Below are 15,139 nucleotides of genomic sequence, written 5' to 3'. Positions count from 1 at the left end.
TATCTCAAGTTCTAAGTCCCAAAGGCTCTACCCGCCCCCGCCGTCGTAGGATGCATTGAACACTCACTAACTCCCTTCCCCCGCTCTTCTGCCTCTACCAGCTTGGTCAGAGCTGCTTGTGACAAATTCATGAAATGTTGGCTTCTCTGTTGGTTTTATCTCCATAGCAACCATTTTATATAATGGTCACCTGGGGCTGACGAGCAAATGTATGTAAGTTTTAGGAGAATCGGCAAAAGTACATTTTAGGATTTCCTTGGCAACCGAGGTTTTTGCTAACCACGACAACATTCCTAATAAAAATTCATATATATTCACTAGGACTGTAAGGAAAAAAACGATTTAGCAAAATTTTGTTTGGCAATACAAGACGATATTTAATCTATTATTTATAAGCGTCTTTCAGCGATTTGCTTTTGTTTTTGCCAAACCCCCCGACCGCTAGTTGGCTATTGATCCTCCCTTCTACTTTTTTTTTTCTTATCCTGAAAAATATTTCGTCGTGGAAATCAGTCAATATTGACTGTTCATTTTAAAAACAAATATTTCTTAATTTACCAAAATAAAAGCACGAATATTTTTGGGGAGAAAAGCAACTTCAATTTGAGATACAGTTGCAGTGCTTAATGTTGTGATTATTAAATAAAATGATTTTTTTGGCCATTTTCTTGGAGAAAAAAAAAAAAAAAAAAACGGAAAAATTGTTCTGGTACAGATTTGAGATATATTGTGATACGTATCATGAAACACATGTCAGGATACGTATCGTATCACCAGACTCTTGCCATTACACAACCTTAATACTTACAATGCCCCAAATTAAATTTTCACCGGGAACAAAGTGTGAGGACATTTGGGTGAGTTTTTGAGTGAGTGGCGGGGGCAGCATGGCAAAAATAACTTAATTTTTGAGACCCAGGGTTGCTGCTGGACATAAAACCACAAACCTAAAACTGATTCCAGATGAAAAATAAAATTTATTAGTAACGGTTCCTAATTTTTCATGGTGGTGGGGCTTTGAGTCGATTGGCTACAGCTTTATGTTTTGGAGTGCCTTATATGACAAAGTCCTTTATAAATCTGTGTGTGGATCAGTGATTTGGTCGTGAAGTGGCGCCTTAAGAAGAAACTGCTTAGAAATCGTATTTGGAGAGCAACTTTCTGGTGTTTTTAAGTGTTTTTAGTTCTTCTGTGAATTAATTTGTGGTCCAACACAAACAGCCAGGAGTGACTGATGCGACCTACCGTCCATAGCCGTGTCCCAGTAACAGGAGTTGGCCGTGTGAAGTCCGGCGCCCGTCTTCTGCATCACGGCGCACGTCACTGTGCAAAACACAAACTCTCAGTCATTTCTGAGTGTGTAATGTGATCGCTGTCACAATAGTTTGTAGACTTAATCCTGACTTTTAGAAGATCGGTCTCGCTCTGCTCTCACCGATGTACTTGTACGGCTTCCCCTGTTTGACCAGCTGGGCGAGGCAGCGCTCCACGATGCCGGCCGTCCACTTGTTCACCAGATTGGCGCTGTAGTCGTCGCCTCCCACCACGTTCTCGATGCACTGGATTGAAAGAGAGGCGGTATTTCTAAGGCGTGCGGTCATGAGGGAGTCATGCTGCTTCACCTTAGGCGGCGGACGCAGAACGCCACCCTAGTTGACTTAAAAGTAGAGAAAACTAAAACTTGAGATTTGCATTGAAAAAAGCAAGCGGTCATTCAAAAATACTTCGTTATAAGAAACAAACAAGAAGTCAAAGTTTTACTGTACTTGATAAAATAGGACAAAAATGTCCCTGATTTATTTATTAATTAAAATGAAAATTAACTACTGAGAAATAAAGGAAGTTTAGTTGAAACTACGTCATCAATGTTGATTTAAATTATGTCTTCCTTCCAAAGCTGCAGAAAAGGACACATAAATCACAATTAAGGATAATTTGTTGAAAATACAAGACAGAATGTAAAAGTTAGTGACTGTTGTGAGCCTTTATAAATACAAGCTAGTGATAAAAATATGAGCCTAATGTGTTTAAAGCTAACAGTACCTCTTTAACGATTCCATCCGTTTCCTCAGAGTTAAAAGAGCCCTGGATTAAAAATAAATGAATAAAAATTATTTGTAAACATGAAGGAAATATTTTTTTTTTCAAAAATTGCGTTTTTACTTGCAAAAAAATATTCGCAAATAAAAGAATAAATACAGTTATGTATATTTTTGTGACAACTTTAGGAGTAGCGAGCGTTGTTAGCAAACAAGTAGTTAGCTTCTCGCTACTTTAGCTTTAAAAATAGCATTAATTTATTTAATTAAAGGAGCAAACCTCGTTTCCGTTATGAAAATCTTCCATTCCCAACTTTTGTCACAGCTCCGACAAATCTAAAGGCTCAGTTTTCAGGCGAGAAATAAAGGTTTCATGGAACGAAAACAAGGGAGCGCCCGGGACTTCCTGTTTGCGTGATGACGTAACAGTCAGAGACGCCACCGGAAGAGCTGCTTCCCAGCGTCTCACGGCTGCCATCTACTGGTTTCCGTTGACTTTACAAAATAAAACAATTTAAAAATTATTTTTATACATTACTTAGAGGTTATGGCCAAGGGTGACATACAAACAGCATTTTGAGACAAATAGAAATGATAAATATGTGTAAATATTATGAATAAATCAATTAGAAGTTTTCTTTTTTTTACACTTACTTAAAAACTTAACAACCCACATCTGTTAAGGTTTTTTGATCCAAAATGTTAAATATAATTAAAATATAAATATGTGATTATTTTTAATCATCACACGTTTTGTCAAGTTCCTTTAAAGAGAAGAAAAACAGACACAAATCTAATTTATTACGTATCAAAACTCTTTATTGTTTTCAGATTAATCAAAAGGATAAAAAATATAACAGTTTTTGTTTTCACAAAATCTCTGCTTTGAAGTATATAAAAAGTGGTCAGAGGAGAAAGTGCAAATGTGCTTCAGGACCAATAAATATTCACTGTGAAAAAATGATACACACACTCAGATGTGGATGAAAGAACAACTTACATTTAAAGTAAAAAAGTAGTAAAAAAAAAAAAAAAAAAGGAAAATCTGAATTGAAAGATTTCCTGAATTTGTTCACATTTCCAAACAAAAATCTGAAGATGAAAACTGCTTTTAACATTGTTTTTCTGACGATGGAGGACATTTATAAAGAAAATGAATGGATGTCCTGAGTATTTCTTTTTATTAAAAACATATTTGTGACGCAGAAGGCCACAACCTCCCTGCTCTGCTCCATTCTGATACATCCACTTGTAGACAAATAGACCCATAATCATCAGAATTTTCCTCATCTGAGCTGACATCTGACAAAGCTGGATAGCTCCTATATTGCTCGCCCTTTTTGTTGCACCTATAATATGAGGTTAGGGTTGTGAGGGGCTGTAAGCTAGTGGGAGAACGTGTAAACAGTTGGGAAGTGGGGGCGGGGTGTCTCTGTGCAGAAACTATATTCTAAAAAACGACATAGGATTTTTTTTCTATTTCGGCCTAAAAAAAACAACCTAATCATGATTAAAATATAATTGGGAACTCTTTCAAAATAAAAGATTTAACTAAGAATATAAGGGTTTCACAGTAAATTTGTTCATGAATCTTCAGTTTAATAGTCCAAAATGACATAAAAATAGAGTAAAAACTTTGAGACAAACATTTGGAAAACGTTTTTGTGCATTTCTTAAGGCTGTCAGATTCAGACGTTGACCTTTAGTAACCTTCTGAAAACTTCACTCTGCAGAGTTGTTTATTTAGGTCACAACAGGATGCAGGCTCCTGAACGAGGCCCTCTGGAGCCGTGGACGGATTTGTCGGCTCCCTCAGCCGAGATCTGCTTGGAGGAGGAAAACCGCCAGAGGAGCGAGAGCTGAGGACAGAAGAGGACATTTTCCTTTTTTATCTCTAATCTTTATCCGCCTCAGAACGTCACTTTAGAATAGACTCTACCTTCTTGTTGGCGCCTGTTTGGATCTTTGGATTGGAGTCTGGCTCCCCATTGGCTGGTTTGGGATCCTCGTTTGCCTTTGCCTCGCTACTCGAGCCGGGGGGCTCGGCGGGACCTTCCTCACCGAGCGTTCCTTCCTTCTCCATCTCCTCAGGCTCCGCCTCCTCCGACTGCAAGGAAGGATCACGCTATTCACGCTAACAGATACTTCTGAAGAACATCAGTTGGGGGTTGCGTTTACGTGGTTGGACTGGGGTTCCGCCGGCGTTTCTTTCTCCTCTTCTCCAGCATCGTCATCCTCAGACTCCTCCTCCTCCTCTTCATCTTCATCTTCGTTTTTGCTTGGAGTCTCTGCTGTATCCTGCTAGCAACAAAAACACACATTTTTAATTTATTTTTATTATTTTGTTTTACTCAAAGCTTCCTAATTTTGGGGTTTAGCCACTACCACGCCTCTACGAGGGACTAAAACTACAAAAAAGACGAGCTTTTCTAGACGACAGCAAAGGATGATGGGAAATTTCTAAAACATACGAAAAAAAAAAAGACAACGAACCTGTTTTCAAATCCTCCTGCTGCACCAAAGCTAATGGAACATTTTTTTTAACAAAAAACTATGACAATTTTCCCTATTTTCTAACAAACAAAGCTTTCTAAGAATCTGAATTGATGTTTGATCCAACAGGGTTGATTTGTTGATCTATTTCAAAATAAAAGCCTCAAGAGCTTTGTCTATTGTGAAGAGTTTGAAGAAGTTATCACAAATTTTCTTGGAAAAAAATAAAATGTGATTAAAAAATACAAACAAAATGTTTACCAAAACACAGATAATTTTACTTAAAAAAATCAAACAAATAAAAACACAGATATCCACAAGGAAATGTTAAAGTGTGAGTTTGACAAAGATCAAGAAAGTGAATTGGAGAGGATGATTACATTTGAAGCACTAAACAGAAAAAAGGTTTTAAAGAAATATAACACAAGAAAAGAAGGAGGCAAACGTTTTAAAAGCAACAGCAGAGATCAACAGGAAGGAAGTGATGGGAAAGACTACCAAAATAAAGCAGTAAATCCTGACAGTTTGTTTTGCCTCATAATTTAATGGATGTGGAGCTAAAGAAACATAAAAAGTTAAAACTTTTCAGATGTAAAATACTAATAAAAACAAAGGAAAAAAATGAAAACAGCAAAACAAGTTTTTCTTTTTTTTTTTAGTTTAAAAGTTTAAAAAAATGAGTCGTTTCATGAACAGAATTTTTTTTTCTCCAAATATTCCGATCAATCGATGGATAACAGAAGCGATTGGATTATTTCAGATTGAGATATTGGGGGAGAACGTCGTCCCAGAACTCCTCTTCCTCTCCCCCGGTCGGGCCTTGACCTCCGGATCTTCCTCTGCTCTTCGCTGCAGATTTAACATTCGGTCTTTTTGCTCCTGCAGACTTTTTCTTCTTCCTAACCTCCTCTTCCTCCTCCTCCTCCTCCTCCTCCTCCTCCTCCTCCGTATCGGGATCATCCTCCTCTTCAGCTTCTTCTGCCTCCTCCTCATTGCTATTTGTATGTTCTTCTTCCTCACTTTCACTGTCCTTCTCCTCCTCTTCCTCTTCATTTCCTTCCTCTTCTTCCTTCTCTTCCTCACTTTCTTCCTCACTTTCTTCCTTCTCATCTTCTTCCTCCTCATTGTCTTCTTCTTCCTCTTTGTCTTCTTCCTCCTCCTCTTCTTCACTCTCTGCCTCTGAGTCATCCTCTTCTTCCTCCTCTTCCTCCGTCTCGTCTTTCTCCTCTGAGGATTTCAGCGTCTCACGTTCATCATCATCCTCTTCTTCTTCTTCTTCTTCTTCTTCCTCCTTCTCTGAACCTTCCTCCCCTTCGTCCTCGTCTTCCTCCTTCTCTGAACTTTCATCCCCCTCCTCTTCTTCAGCTTCAGTCCCCGCCCCTCTGCTCTCCGTCTCCTGACTGGAGCCCCGCTCTTCCTCGTCCTCTTCCTCGGCCTCTCTGCTCGTGCTCCCTCTCTCCTCGCTCTCTGGTTCGGTCTCGGTCGCCCCGCTCGTTCTCTCCTCCTCTTCCTCAGCGCCACTCTCGTCTTCCTCCTCTTCCTCTGGCTGAAGGTCGTCTTCTTCTTCATCCTCGTCAGAGCTGGCAGAATCTTTTTCACCAACATCAGCACGCTCATCTTCCTCATCTTCCTCCTCCTCTTCCTCGTGTGCTGCTGCCGAGTTGCTCCGCCCCTCACTGGGGTCCAGACTCAGCTCCTCTTCGTCCTGACTCGTCCTCTGTTCGGGGCTATGCGATGCTGGGATTACGTTGATGCTGACGGTGGACTTGCGGTCCGGCTCGGTGCAGTCGGACTCTCTGCTCCTCGATTGCAGGACGCCGCGGCCGCTCTCAGGCGGCGAGGGCGAGCTGGAGACACTCCTGGAACCCATCGCTTGGATGACGGTGGCTCCTGCTGCGAGGGCGGCGGCTGCTGCGAGCGGACGGAGGTCCGGCGTCTTCTGAGCCTCTTTTCGGTTTTTCTCGTTCTTCGATTTCTTAGATAAAACTACTTCCTGTTTGCGTGTTTTCTCAGAGGAAAGTCTGGAGCTCGCCGAGCTCTTCTCTTCGTCTACAGGTGTTTTGTTCTTCTTAACTTTATTCTCTGTGAGATTCTGCTTCCCGCTCGCCTGTCGTTGACCCCGACTCGCTCCAGGGCGCGACTCACGCGTGGCGTTGGGAGTTTTCACTTCCTTGGACCTCCCCTTCACCTCCTCCCCGACCACGATCAGGTTCTCCTTGTTCTTCTTCCACCGCTGCTCGCTCTGAGAGAGCCGAGCGCGTCTCCTCCGATCCTCCCCGCTGCTCTTACGCGACGGAGACGTGGAAGAGAAGCTGCTCTGATTGGACGGCCGCCCGGCCTTTCTTTGACGCTGCTCTGTTAAAGCCTTACCCTTTGACTTTTCCCCGGCAACAGAGGAGAAAAGGGGCGGGCATTAGAGAGGAAAAGAGACGAGCAGAAGTTAAACAAATAAAACATAATACAATTAAAATAATAATTAAAATAAAATAGTAAAAAAATAAATAAAACATTTCTGTGTGAGGTGAATTCTAGTTTCTCCAAATGGAGAGTTATTAGGTGAGGTTGAGATCATGCAGGCGGACGCAGCGCTGCGCAGATCGCCTGGATTGCAGTGCATGTTGGGTAGTTTTGACTCAGACGTCACTTGTCAACCATCGTGAAAATATCGCAACAAGAGGGGCCCAGCCAGGCAGGTACTGCTGAAAATCTGGCTGCAAGCTGCCTTGTCGACTACAAAACAATGCATTGTGGGAAACGGTGTCCTGGTAGTTCTTGTACTTCGATGTGACTCTGATCAGAAACGACTGGTGCTAAATGAAGGAAATCTGCACATTTTGAATCTCTTTCTGGGAAGTTGTGAATCACTGATGAGGAAATGAACAAGATTTCAAATAATCTGTGGCTTTATGTGTTAGTGTTGAGTTTAAAAGTTCGCTTTAATTCAGTTTTATTTATTTATTTGGGCCAGTTAACCCAGCAGCTATTTTTAATCTGTTGTCAGCGGACAGACGTTGACAATTATTCTAAAAAACATAATAGTAAAGATCATACTAAGGGCAGAGAGGCATATTAAAATTCAATGAAATGTTAATGCCCCCCAATTGGAGGGAAAAATTTGGATTCCACTCGAACTAAACTAACGATGTTTGGCTCCAAGATGGCGGCGTCCACATTGCCAAAATTAAGAAAAGGCAACTGAATTGATTTCATTCCATTGGAGCTGGATTTTCTATAGATAATGACGTCACACTTACAGATCTTTAATACAACCAATGAAATCAGCCAATCAAGAGCGAAGCAGAAACTGTTTTCAAACTTCAAATTTTCACTGCAGTTTTCATTCTGTGCCACTAGATGTCGCTAAAGTCACATTTAAAAAAAGGAAGGACAAACGTGAACAGTTTGTGCACATTTCACTTGACGGCTGTTGAGATAAAAATGTGGAGAATTTTAAAAAAAAATCTGATGTTTGTCAACTTCATCTAGTGTAGGGCTGCCACGATTAGTTGGCGACTAATCGACTATTAAGATAGTTAATGACTAATTTAATAGTCGATTATTCATTACTTTATATTATATGGAGTCAGGGTGTAGTAAAATAAAAATATCTGAGTATTCTGCTACCTTTTTGGACTATTTAGCATTTATTAAGGTTATTTTTAGGCTGTTTTGGAGACAAGCTAATATTTTAGCTACATGTTAGCTGTTCTGGCTAATTTAGGATTTTTTGCTTTTTAGGCTGTTTTGGAGTTTAGCTAATATTTTAGCTACATGCTAGCTGTTTTGGCTAATTTAGGTTTTTTTTTTGCTTTTTAGGCTATTTGAGAGTTTAGCTAATATTTGAGCTACATGCTACCTGTTTTGGCTAATTTAGTCTTTTTTTAGGCTGTTTTGGGGTTTAGCTAATATTTCAGCTACATGCTAACTGCTTTGGCTAATTTAGGCTTTTTTGCTGTTTAGGCTATTTGAGAGTTTAGCTAATATTTGAGCTACATGTTAGCTGTTTGGGCTAATTTGGGATTTTGTTTCCTGTTTTTTTAGGCTGTTTTGGGGTTTAGCTAATATTTCAGCTACATGCTAGCTGCTTTGGCTAATTTAGTCTTTTTTTTAGGCTGTTTTGGGGTTTAGCTAATATTTCAGCTACATGCTAACTGCTTTGGCTAATTTAGTCTTTTTTTTAGGCTGTTTTGGGGTTTAGCTAATATTTCAGCTACATGCTAGCTGCTTTGACTAACTTAGACTTTGTTTAGTCTAATTTGGCATTTAACTAATATTTTAGCTGGCTATCAGCTTCAGCGATTTTAGCTATCAATTTCAGCATCTTCAGCAATCCTCACTAGCATCTTCAGCGGTCAAATTCAGCTTACAGCATTCACACTATCATTATCGCAGGTAATGCTATATATATATATATATATATATATATATATATATATAGTTTTTAGTTAGTTTAAAGCTAATGATGGCTAAGATGTGTGCTTTACATCCAGTTTGTGCATGACCCGATTAGTCGACTACTAAAATAATCGTTTATGTCAGCACTAATCTAGTGACTGAGTTCTGATTAAGGAACCCAGAAGACCAGGAGGAGGCAGACGGAAAAGCTGGAACAATTTAGAGATGGCATTAAAGTGGGAGTCACCTTCAGCAGCGGAGCCAGAAACAGCGTTTTATCTCCGGGGTCCATCTTCATCACATGCGTCTGCGAGGAAGAACAAGCAAAAACCAAAAAGGTCAAGCTTTTCTCTCCGTTTTAGAGGAGTGTGGAACGCCGGGATGAACTCGGGAAGGCCTCACCATGTTGAGGAAGTCCGTCGTGTCTCCCAGGCCTTTAACGCTGTCCGTGTCCGTCATGGACTCGACGGCGTCGCCCTCCTCGCCCCCGGTCTGCTCTGAAACGAAGCACAGCATGAATGTGCCGCCAATGCAAACACAAAAAACTGCAACCACAAGGAATCAATTTCTAACTTCAAGGTACTTTTATTTTGAAAATGTTAAGTTTTCTTTACAGAAATCATAAAAAAATGCAGAAACTATGTCCTAAAAAAAAAAAGTTTTTCCATTTTTGGCTAAAAACATCATAATCATGATTAAAAAACAACTGGAAACACGTTTAAAATGATCAAAGTGAGACGTTGATGGACGAATGTCGATTCTTTAGCAACAAATTTCAAAATAAAATGCAACGACAGACAGAAAAACTGCAACAAGTTTTAGTTAAAAAAATTAAATAATTACTAAATCTATTTAAAATTACATTTAAGCAAAAAAAACGAAAAAAAATAACTAAAAACAAATTAACAAAATTATTAATTTTTTTATATTAAAGAATGAACTAAAATAAAAAAGTTCCTGCTGATGTGTGGATGTGTTTGGTACCCTGCTGGCTCGCGTCTTCCCTGCCGTTCAGCACTTTTCTGTGTCTGAGCTCGGGTGGGGGCAGCCTGGGGGGGATGGTCTGGCTGGAGACAGGAAGTGAAGGCAGAAGCGTGCCAGCCGTGGTGGCGGGCATCGTTCGAAACATGGCGCCTAAGTGGTCTGGAGATCGCTCCTGCCCAGACAGGAAGTGAGGGGGAGGAGCTACATTAATACGTCTTCTTAGTGATTGTGTAAATGCTAAGGAGGAAACACCCACCCGCTCCCTCCTGCGAACCCGGGCGGAGAGCTTCCTCTGGAGGGTGGCGGAGCCGTTTGCGTCAACCAGCATGTCCGCGTACGGCTGCTCCAGGAGGTCCAGAGTCACGTCGTCGTCCTCCAGGGTCACGTCAGCGCGGCCCGGGCCCCTCGGTCGGGCAAACACGACCATGTGACAGCCGCCGCACGACACCTGGGCGGAGAGGGAGCTTCAGATTCAGAGGATTCTCCACCCGCTGCAGTTTCTCTGATCGAAAACTTTAGGAAAAACTAATAGTTCAACAAACTCAGCTATACAATGTAAACAATTAAAAAAAAAAAAAAAGAAACTATAACAAATGCAGAGAAACTGACACCCACCGCCTGAACGTTGCAGTCAAGGAACCGCGGACACAAAGTGGGCTTGAACTGGTTGGTGAAGTTTTCCTCCCCCAGGGCCAGTTTTCCATGTCGTCCATCCCCAAAAGTGTAGAGTAAACCACCATCTGAGAGAGGATTTTGTTTTTCAGTAATAAAATGACCCATAAGAACATATATATATATATATATATATATATATACTTTTTTCCCTCACGGAACAATATACAGGGAATTGAACCCAGGAAGCCTGAGCGCCAGCCCTACACCCAGCACACAGTGTCTTTCAGAGGCTATATGAATACATACACACATATATATATATGTGTGGGTGTGTGTGTGTGTGTGTATATATGTATGTATATGTGTATATATATACTGCGTATATATATATATATATATATATGTGTGTGTGTGTGTGTGTGTATATATGTATGTATATGTGTATATATATATATACTGCGTGTATATATATATACTGCGTGTATATATATATATATATATATATATATATATATATATATATATATATATATATATACACACACACTTATATATTTATATATATATATATGTGTGTGTGTGTGTATATATGTATGTATATGTGTATATATATATACTGCGTGTATATATATATATATATATATATATATATATGTGTCTGACTAAACTGGTTTTTGCCCCACCATACACGTTGAGCGGTGGCGTTGTTCACCTGTGATCACAGCCGTGTGGTTTTCCCCGCATGCCACCTGGCACACTCGCCCCTTCCTGAAATGCTCGACCAGCCGCGGCAGGCGGGACTCGAAAATGAACGTGCCGTGACCGAGCTGCCCGAACTGACCGAGGCCGAAAGTGAACACGCCATCATCTAAAAGAAAGGAACCACAAACACGACGGCATTACTCAACCACTGACTTTGATTCATTTATTTGGAAATACACTTTTAATGCTATCATAACAATAAGATTGCATCTGGAATAGATTTTTTGTTTTCTTTTTAACATTCTTGCTTTTTTGAATTTTTTTTTATGTCTTTTTAAGTCATCCAAAGATTAATGTCAAAATTTTTCTAAATCAGATTTTACTTCATATAGTGATTAAAAAACAGATTATAAAAAAGATATAAGAAAACCTAACAATATATTGAAAAAAATAAGGGTATTATTATAAAATAAACTAAACATTAGAATAAAAAATATTCAAAACCAGATTTTAATTTATTTAATTATTAAAAAACAGAATATACAAATTATATAAAGAAATCTGACAACTTGAAAAATATTTAAAAAAAATTAAAACAGAAAAATATCAATCAAGAAAGACCATGAAAAAAACAAACGATAAAATAATGAATTAAAAATGTATATATGGAGTATTTTATTTGTCTTTTACATTCATTCAAAGAATAATTTACATTTTTTCCAGTAATAGATTTTAATTTGTGTAATTGTTTAGAAAAAATGAATATAGGAATTATTGTAAAAAAAAAAAGACAATTTAATAATTATGAAAATTGACCACTATTTTTTTTAAAACAAAAATGTTGGAATTAAAAACTTTGTTTCCTTCTCAGTGACCCTCTCAGCTCACCTGTTAGCGCCACCGTGTGGCCGCCCCCACAGGCTACTTGGCTGACCGCCTCCTTGATGCTCTTCACCCTCTGAGGGAGCCGGTGCCCGGACAGCTGCTCGGTGCCGAGGCCCAGCTTCCCGCTGTCCCGCTCGCCGAACGTGTACAGAGATCCGTCTACTGCAGGGACCCAGCACAGAAAATAACAGCTACCTCAAGACATATTTCCTACAGGAGTTCATTAAAAATTTGCCTATAAGTTGTTGAGCTGTTGGCACAGACTAAGGCCGCCCCCACTCCCCGTCGCCCATCAGTTTACACTCTCCCCCGCTAGCTTACAGCCCCTCACAGCTCCAAGCTAATAACTAGTGCAACAAAAATGATAAAACTGTTTTTTTAAACTGCATTTTTTTCACTGATTCACTGTGATTTGAATAAAGAAATTCTCCAAAAATACAATTTTAAGATGAATTTTCTTTATATTTGTTGTCCAACATGAGAAAGAATATATTTAAAACACAGTTTTCATCAGAGTGTGTCTCATGTCTTGGCAGGAGCTCACCTGTCACGAAGGCGGAGTGGTAGTAGCCACAGGACACCCAGCGGATGGGCCGTCCCACGCCCACTTCCTGGGGCGACGACGCTTGGCTCTCTTTGCCCAAACCGATCTGACCCTCCGAGTTGTCGCCCCACATGAAGAGCTTCCCGCTCGCTGCAGCGAACGAGAAGAAACAGTCAACACAGAGGCTACCGTGACAGCTCAGCAGTGCAGCAATTTAGCAACTATTTTTTTTAAATTTATTGATCACATTTACATTGACAGTCAGTTTTTAAATCATTACAAAATTATGAGAATTCAGGTGTTGCTCTGATTTAAATATGCCTATAGTTTTTTACAGACCAGCATAAATTAGACACTTTTGTTTATATTAGGTCGAGTATTTGAAGAAAAGTATAAAAATTACAACAATATAAATAATATATGTGAAATTATGCACGGTGGCCGATAGAGCTCACATAAATGCAAAAGCCACAGCACAACGAAAAAAGTTGAAGCACGACAACAAAAGCCGACAAGACAATAAAAGCAGATCAACACGATGACATAAGCCGTAGCACAACAACAAAAGCTGAAGCACAACGACAAAAGTCGAGGCACGACAACCAAAGCCGAAGCATGACAACAAAAGCCGAAACAAGACTACAAAAGTCAAAGCATGACAACAAAAGCCAAAGCACAATTACAAATGCCGAACCACGTCGACTAAAGCCGAAGCACGTCGACAAAAGCCGAAGCACGTCGACAAAAGCCGAAACACGAAAACAAAACCTGAAGCAAGACTACAAAAGTCGAAGCATGACAACAAAAGCCAAAGCACGATGACAAATGAAGAAGCACGTCGACAAAAGCCGAAGTATGAGGACAAAAGCCAAAGCACAATGATAAAAGTCGAAGCATGATAACAAAAGCCAAAGCACGACGACAAATGCCGAAGCACGACGACAAATGCTGAAGCACGACGACAAATGCTGAAGCATGATGAAAGCCGAAGCATGATGACAAAAGCTGAAGCCCGACAGCAAAAGTCAGAACATTACGACAAAAGCTGAAGCATGACAAAAGCCGAAGCACGACGACAAAAGCCGAAGCATTGCGACAAAAGCTGAACTACGATGGCAAAAATCAAAGCATGATGACAAAAGAAGCATGAAGCATGGTAAAAGCCTAAGCATGATGACAAAAGCTGAAGTAAAACGACAAAAGCCGAAGCACGATGGCAAAAATCAAAGCATGACGACAAAAGCTGAAGCATGATAAAAGCCGAACCACTACAACAAAAGCTGAAGCCCGACAGCAAAAGACAAAGCATGATGACAAAAGCTGAAGCACGACAACAAAAGCTGAAGCACGATGACAAAAGCCGAAGCATTGCGACAAAAGCTGAAGTACGATGGCAAAAATCAAAGCATGACGACAAAAGCTGAAGTAAAACGACAAAAGCCGAAGCACGATGGCAAAAATCAAAGCATGACGACAAAAGCTGAAGCATGGTAAAAGCCGAAGCATGATGAAAAAAGCTGAAGCACGACGACAAAAGCTGAAGCACGACAACAAAAGCTGAAGCACCACAGCAAAAGACGAAGCATGACGACAAAAGCTGAAGCATGATAAAAGCCGAAGCATGATGACAAAAGCTGAAGCACGACAACAAAAGCTGAAGCACGACGACAAAAGCTGAAGTATAATGACAAAGCTGAAGCACAATGATAAGACAATTTCTTTTGTGTTTTGTTGTCTTGATGTAGCTTTTGTTATTGTGCTTCGGCTTTTGTCCTAGTGTTTTGGCATTTGTTACCATGCTTCGACTTATGCTATCGTGTTGTTGGCTTTTGTCATTGTGCTTTGGCTTTTGTCGTATTTTTGGCTTTTGCATTTATGTAAGCTGTGTTGGTCACCCCAGATATGTCATAAGCAGAAATATTTCTGAATGATACAAAATGAGATTTGAAAAGACAAAAACGGTTAAACATTTTGTTTATAAAAGAACAAAAAACTTAAATCTTAATCTTAATTCAAATACATTTATTTTGAAAGGTAATGTCGTCTGAAACTCGTTCTTTTAGTTTTATTCGAAAATATTTATAAAAAAGGAAAAAAACAAAATGACATGTATAGACAGCATGGTCTGAGTGACCTGTGAGCGCGGCGGAGGTGTTGGACCCGGCGGCGAGCATCTGGACCGCTCCCTGGGAGTCGAAGAACTGCACTCTCTGGAAGGACGTCCTCTCCTCGCAGTCGCCGAGCCCCAGCTGCCCCTCGCTGTTGCCGCCGCTCGCGAACACGTGTCCCTGCGCTGCGGCGCAAACCAAACACACACGTCAACCAAACGCCGCGCCGACACAGGGCGGAAACGCTGCAGACGGGGCGCCAAACCTGTGCAGACGAGCGTGTGGTTCCGCCCGCAGGCCACCAGCTTGACCCGCTCAGACTTTAGGGCTGAAACGCAACAGGATTGGATTAAAATATTATATCATAACCCAAA

The 15,139-nt window shown here is 40.3% G+C and overlaps 2 protein-coding genes across 3 annotated transcripts in view; both read right to left on the bottom strand.

Moving 5' to 3' along the window:
- LOC112156832 (dynein light chain Tctex-type 1) overlaps window positions 1–2,504 on the bottom strand; it is a 4,055-nt gene extending 1,551 nt beyond the window's left edge. Inside the window, exons 1-4 of one of the 2 annotated variants that reach the window (XM_024289220.2) lie at window positions 2,320–2,504; window positions 2,044–2,085; window positions 1,436–1,559; window positions 1,246–1,323 (exon numbers count right to left, since the gene is read on the bottom strand). In XM_024289220.2, coding sequence (XP_024144988.1) covers window positions 1,246–1,323; window positions 1,436–1,559; window positions 2,044–2,085; window positions 2,320–2,346 — 271 coding nt within the window. In that variant the 5' untranslated portion in view covers window positions 2,347–2,504. The remainder of the gene's footprint in view (window positions 1–1,245; window positions 1,324–1,435; window positions 1,560–2,043; window positions 2,086–2,319) is intronic. The other variant, XM_024289221.2, reaches the window with a different exon arrangement.
- A 2,668-nt stretch (window positions 2,505–5,172) lies between these two features.
- rpgrb (retinitis pigmentosa GTPase regulator b) overlaps window positions 5,173–15,139 on the bottom strand; it is a 12,095-nt gene continuing 2,128 nt past the window's right edge. Inside the window, exons 4-14 of the mRNA XM_024288868.2 lie at window positions 15,031–15,124; window positions 14,792–14,950; window positions 12,658–12,807; window positions 12,117–12,275; window positions 11,239–11,394; window positions 10,527–10,651; window positions 10,168–10,359; window positions 9,912–10,083; window positions 9,330–9,424; window positions 9,175–9,234; window positions 5,173–6,945 (exon numbers count right to left, since the gene is read on the bottom strand). Coding sequence (XP_024144636.1) covers window positions 5,284–6,945; window positions 9,175–9,234; window positions 9,330–9,424; window positions 9,912–10,083; window positions 10,168–10,359; window positions 10,527–10,651; window positions 11,239–11,394; window positions 12,117–12,275; window positions 12,658–12,807; window positions 14,792–14,950; window positions 15,031–15,124 — 3,024 coding nt within the window. The 3' untranslated portion in view covers window positions 5,173–5,283. The remainder of the gene's footprint in view (window positions 6,946–9,174; window positions 9,235–9,329; window positions 9,425–9,911; window positions 10,084–10,167; window positions 10,360–10,526; window positions 10,652–11,238; window positions 11,395–12,116; window positions 12,276–12,657; window positions 12,808–14,791; window positions 14,951–15,030; window positions 15,125–15,139) is intronic.

Source organism: Oryzias melastigma, linkage group LG2 (genome assembly GCF_002922805.2).
Source record: "Oryzias melastigma strain HK-1 linkage group LG2, ASM292280v2, whole genome shotgun sequence".
NCBI classification, from domain to species: Eukaryota; Metazoa; Chordata; class Actinopteri; order Beloniformes; family Adrianichthyidae; genus Oryzias; species Oryzias melastigma.
This window is presented reverse-complemented; position numbering and strand designations above follow the sequence as displayed.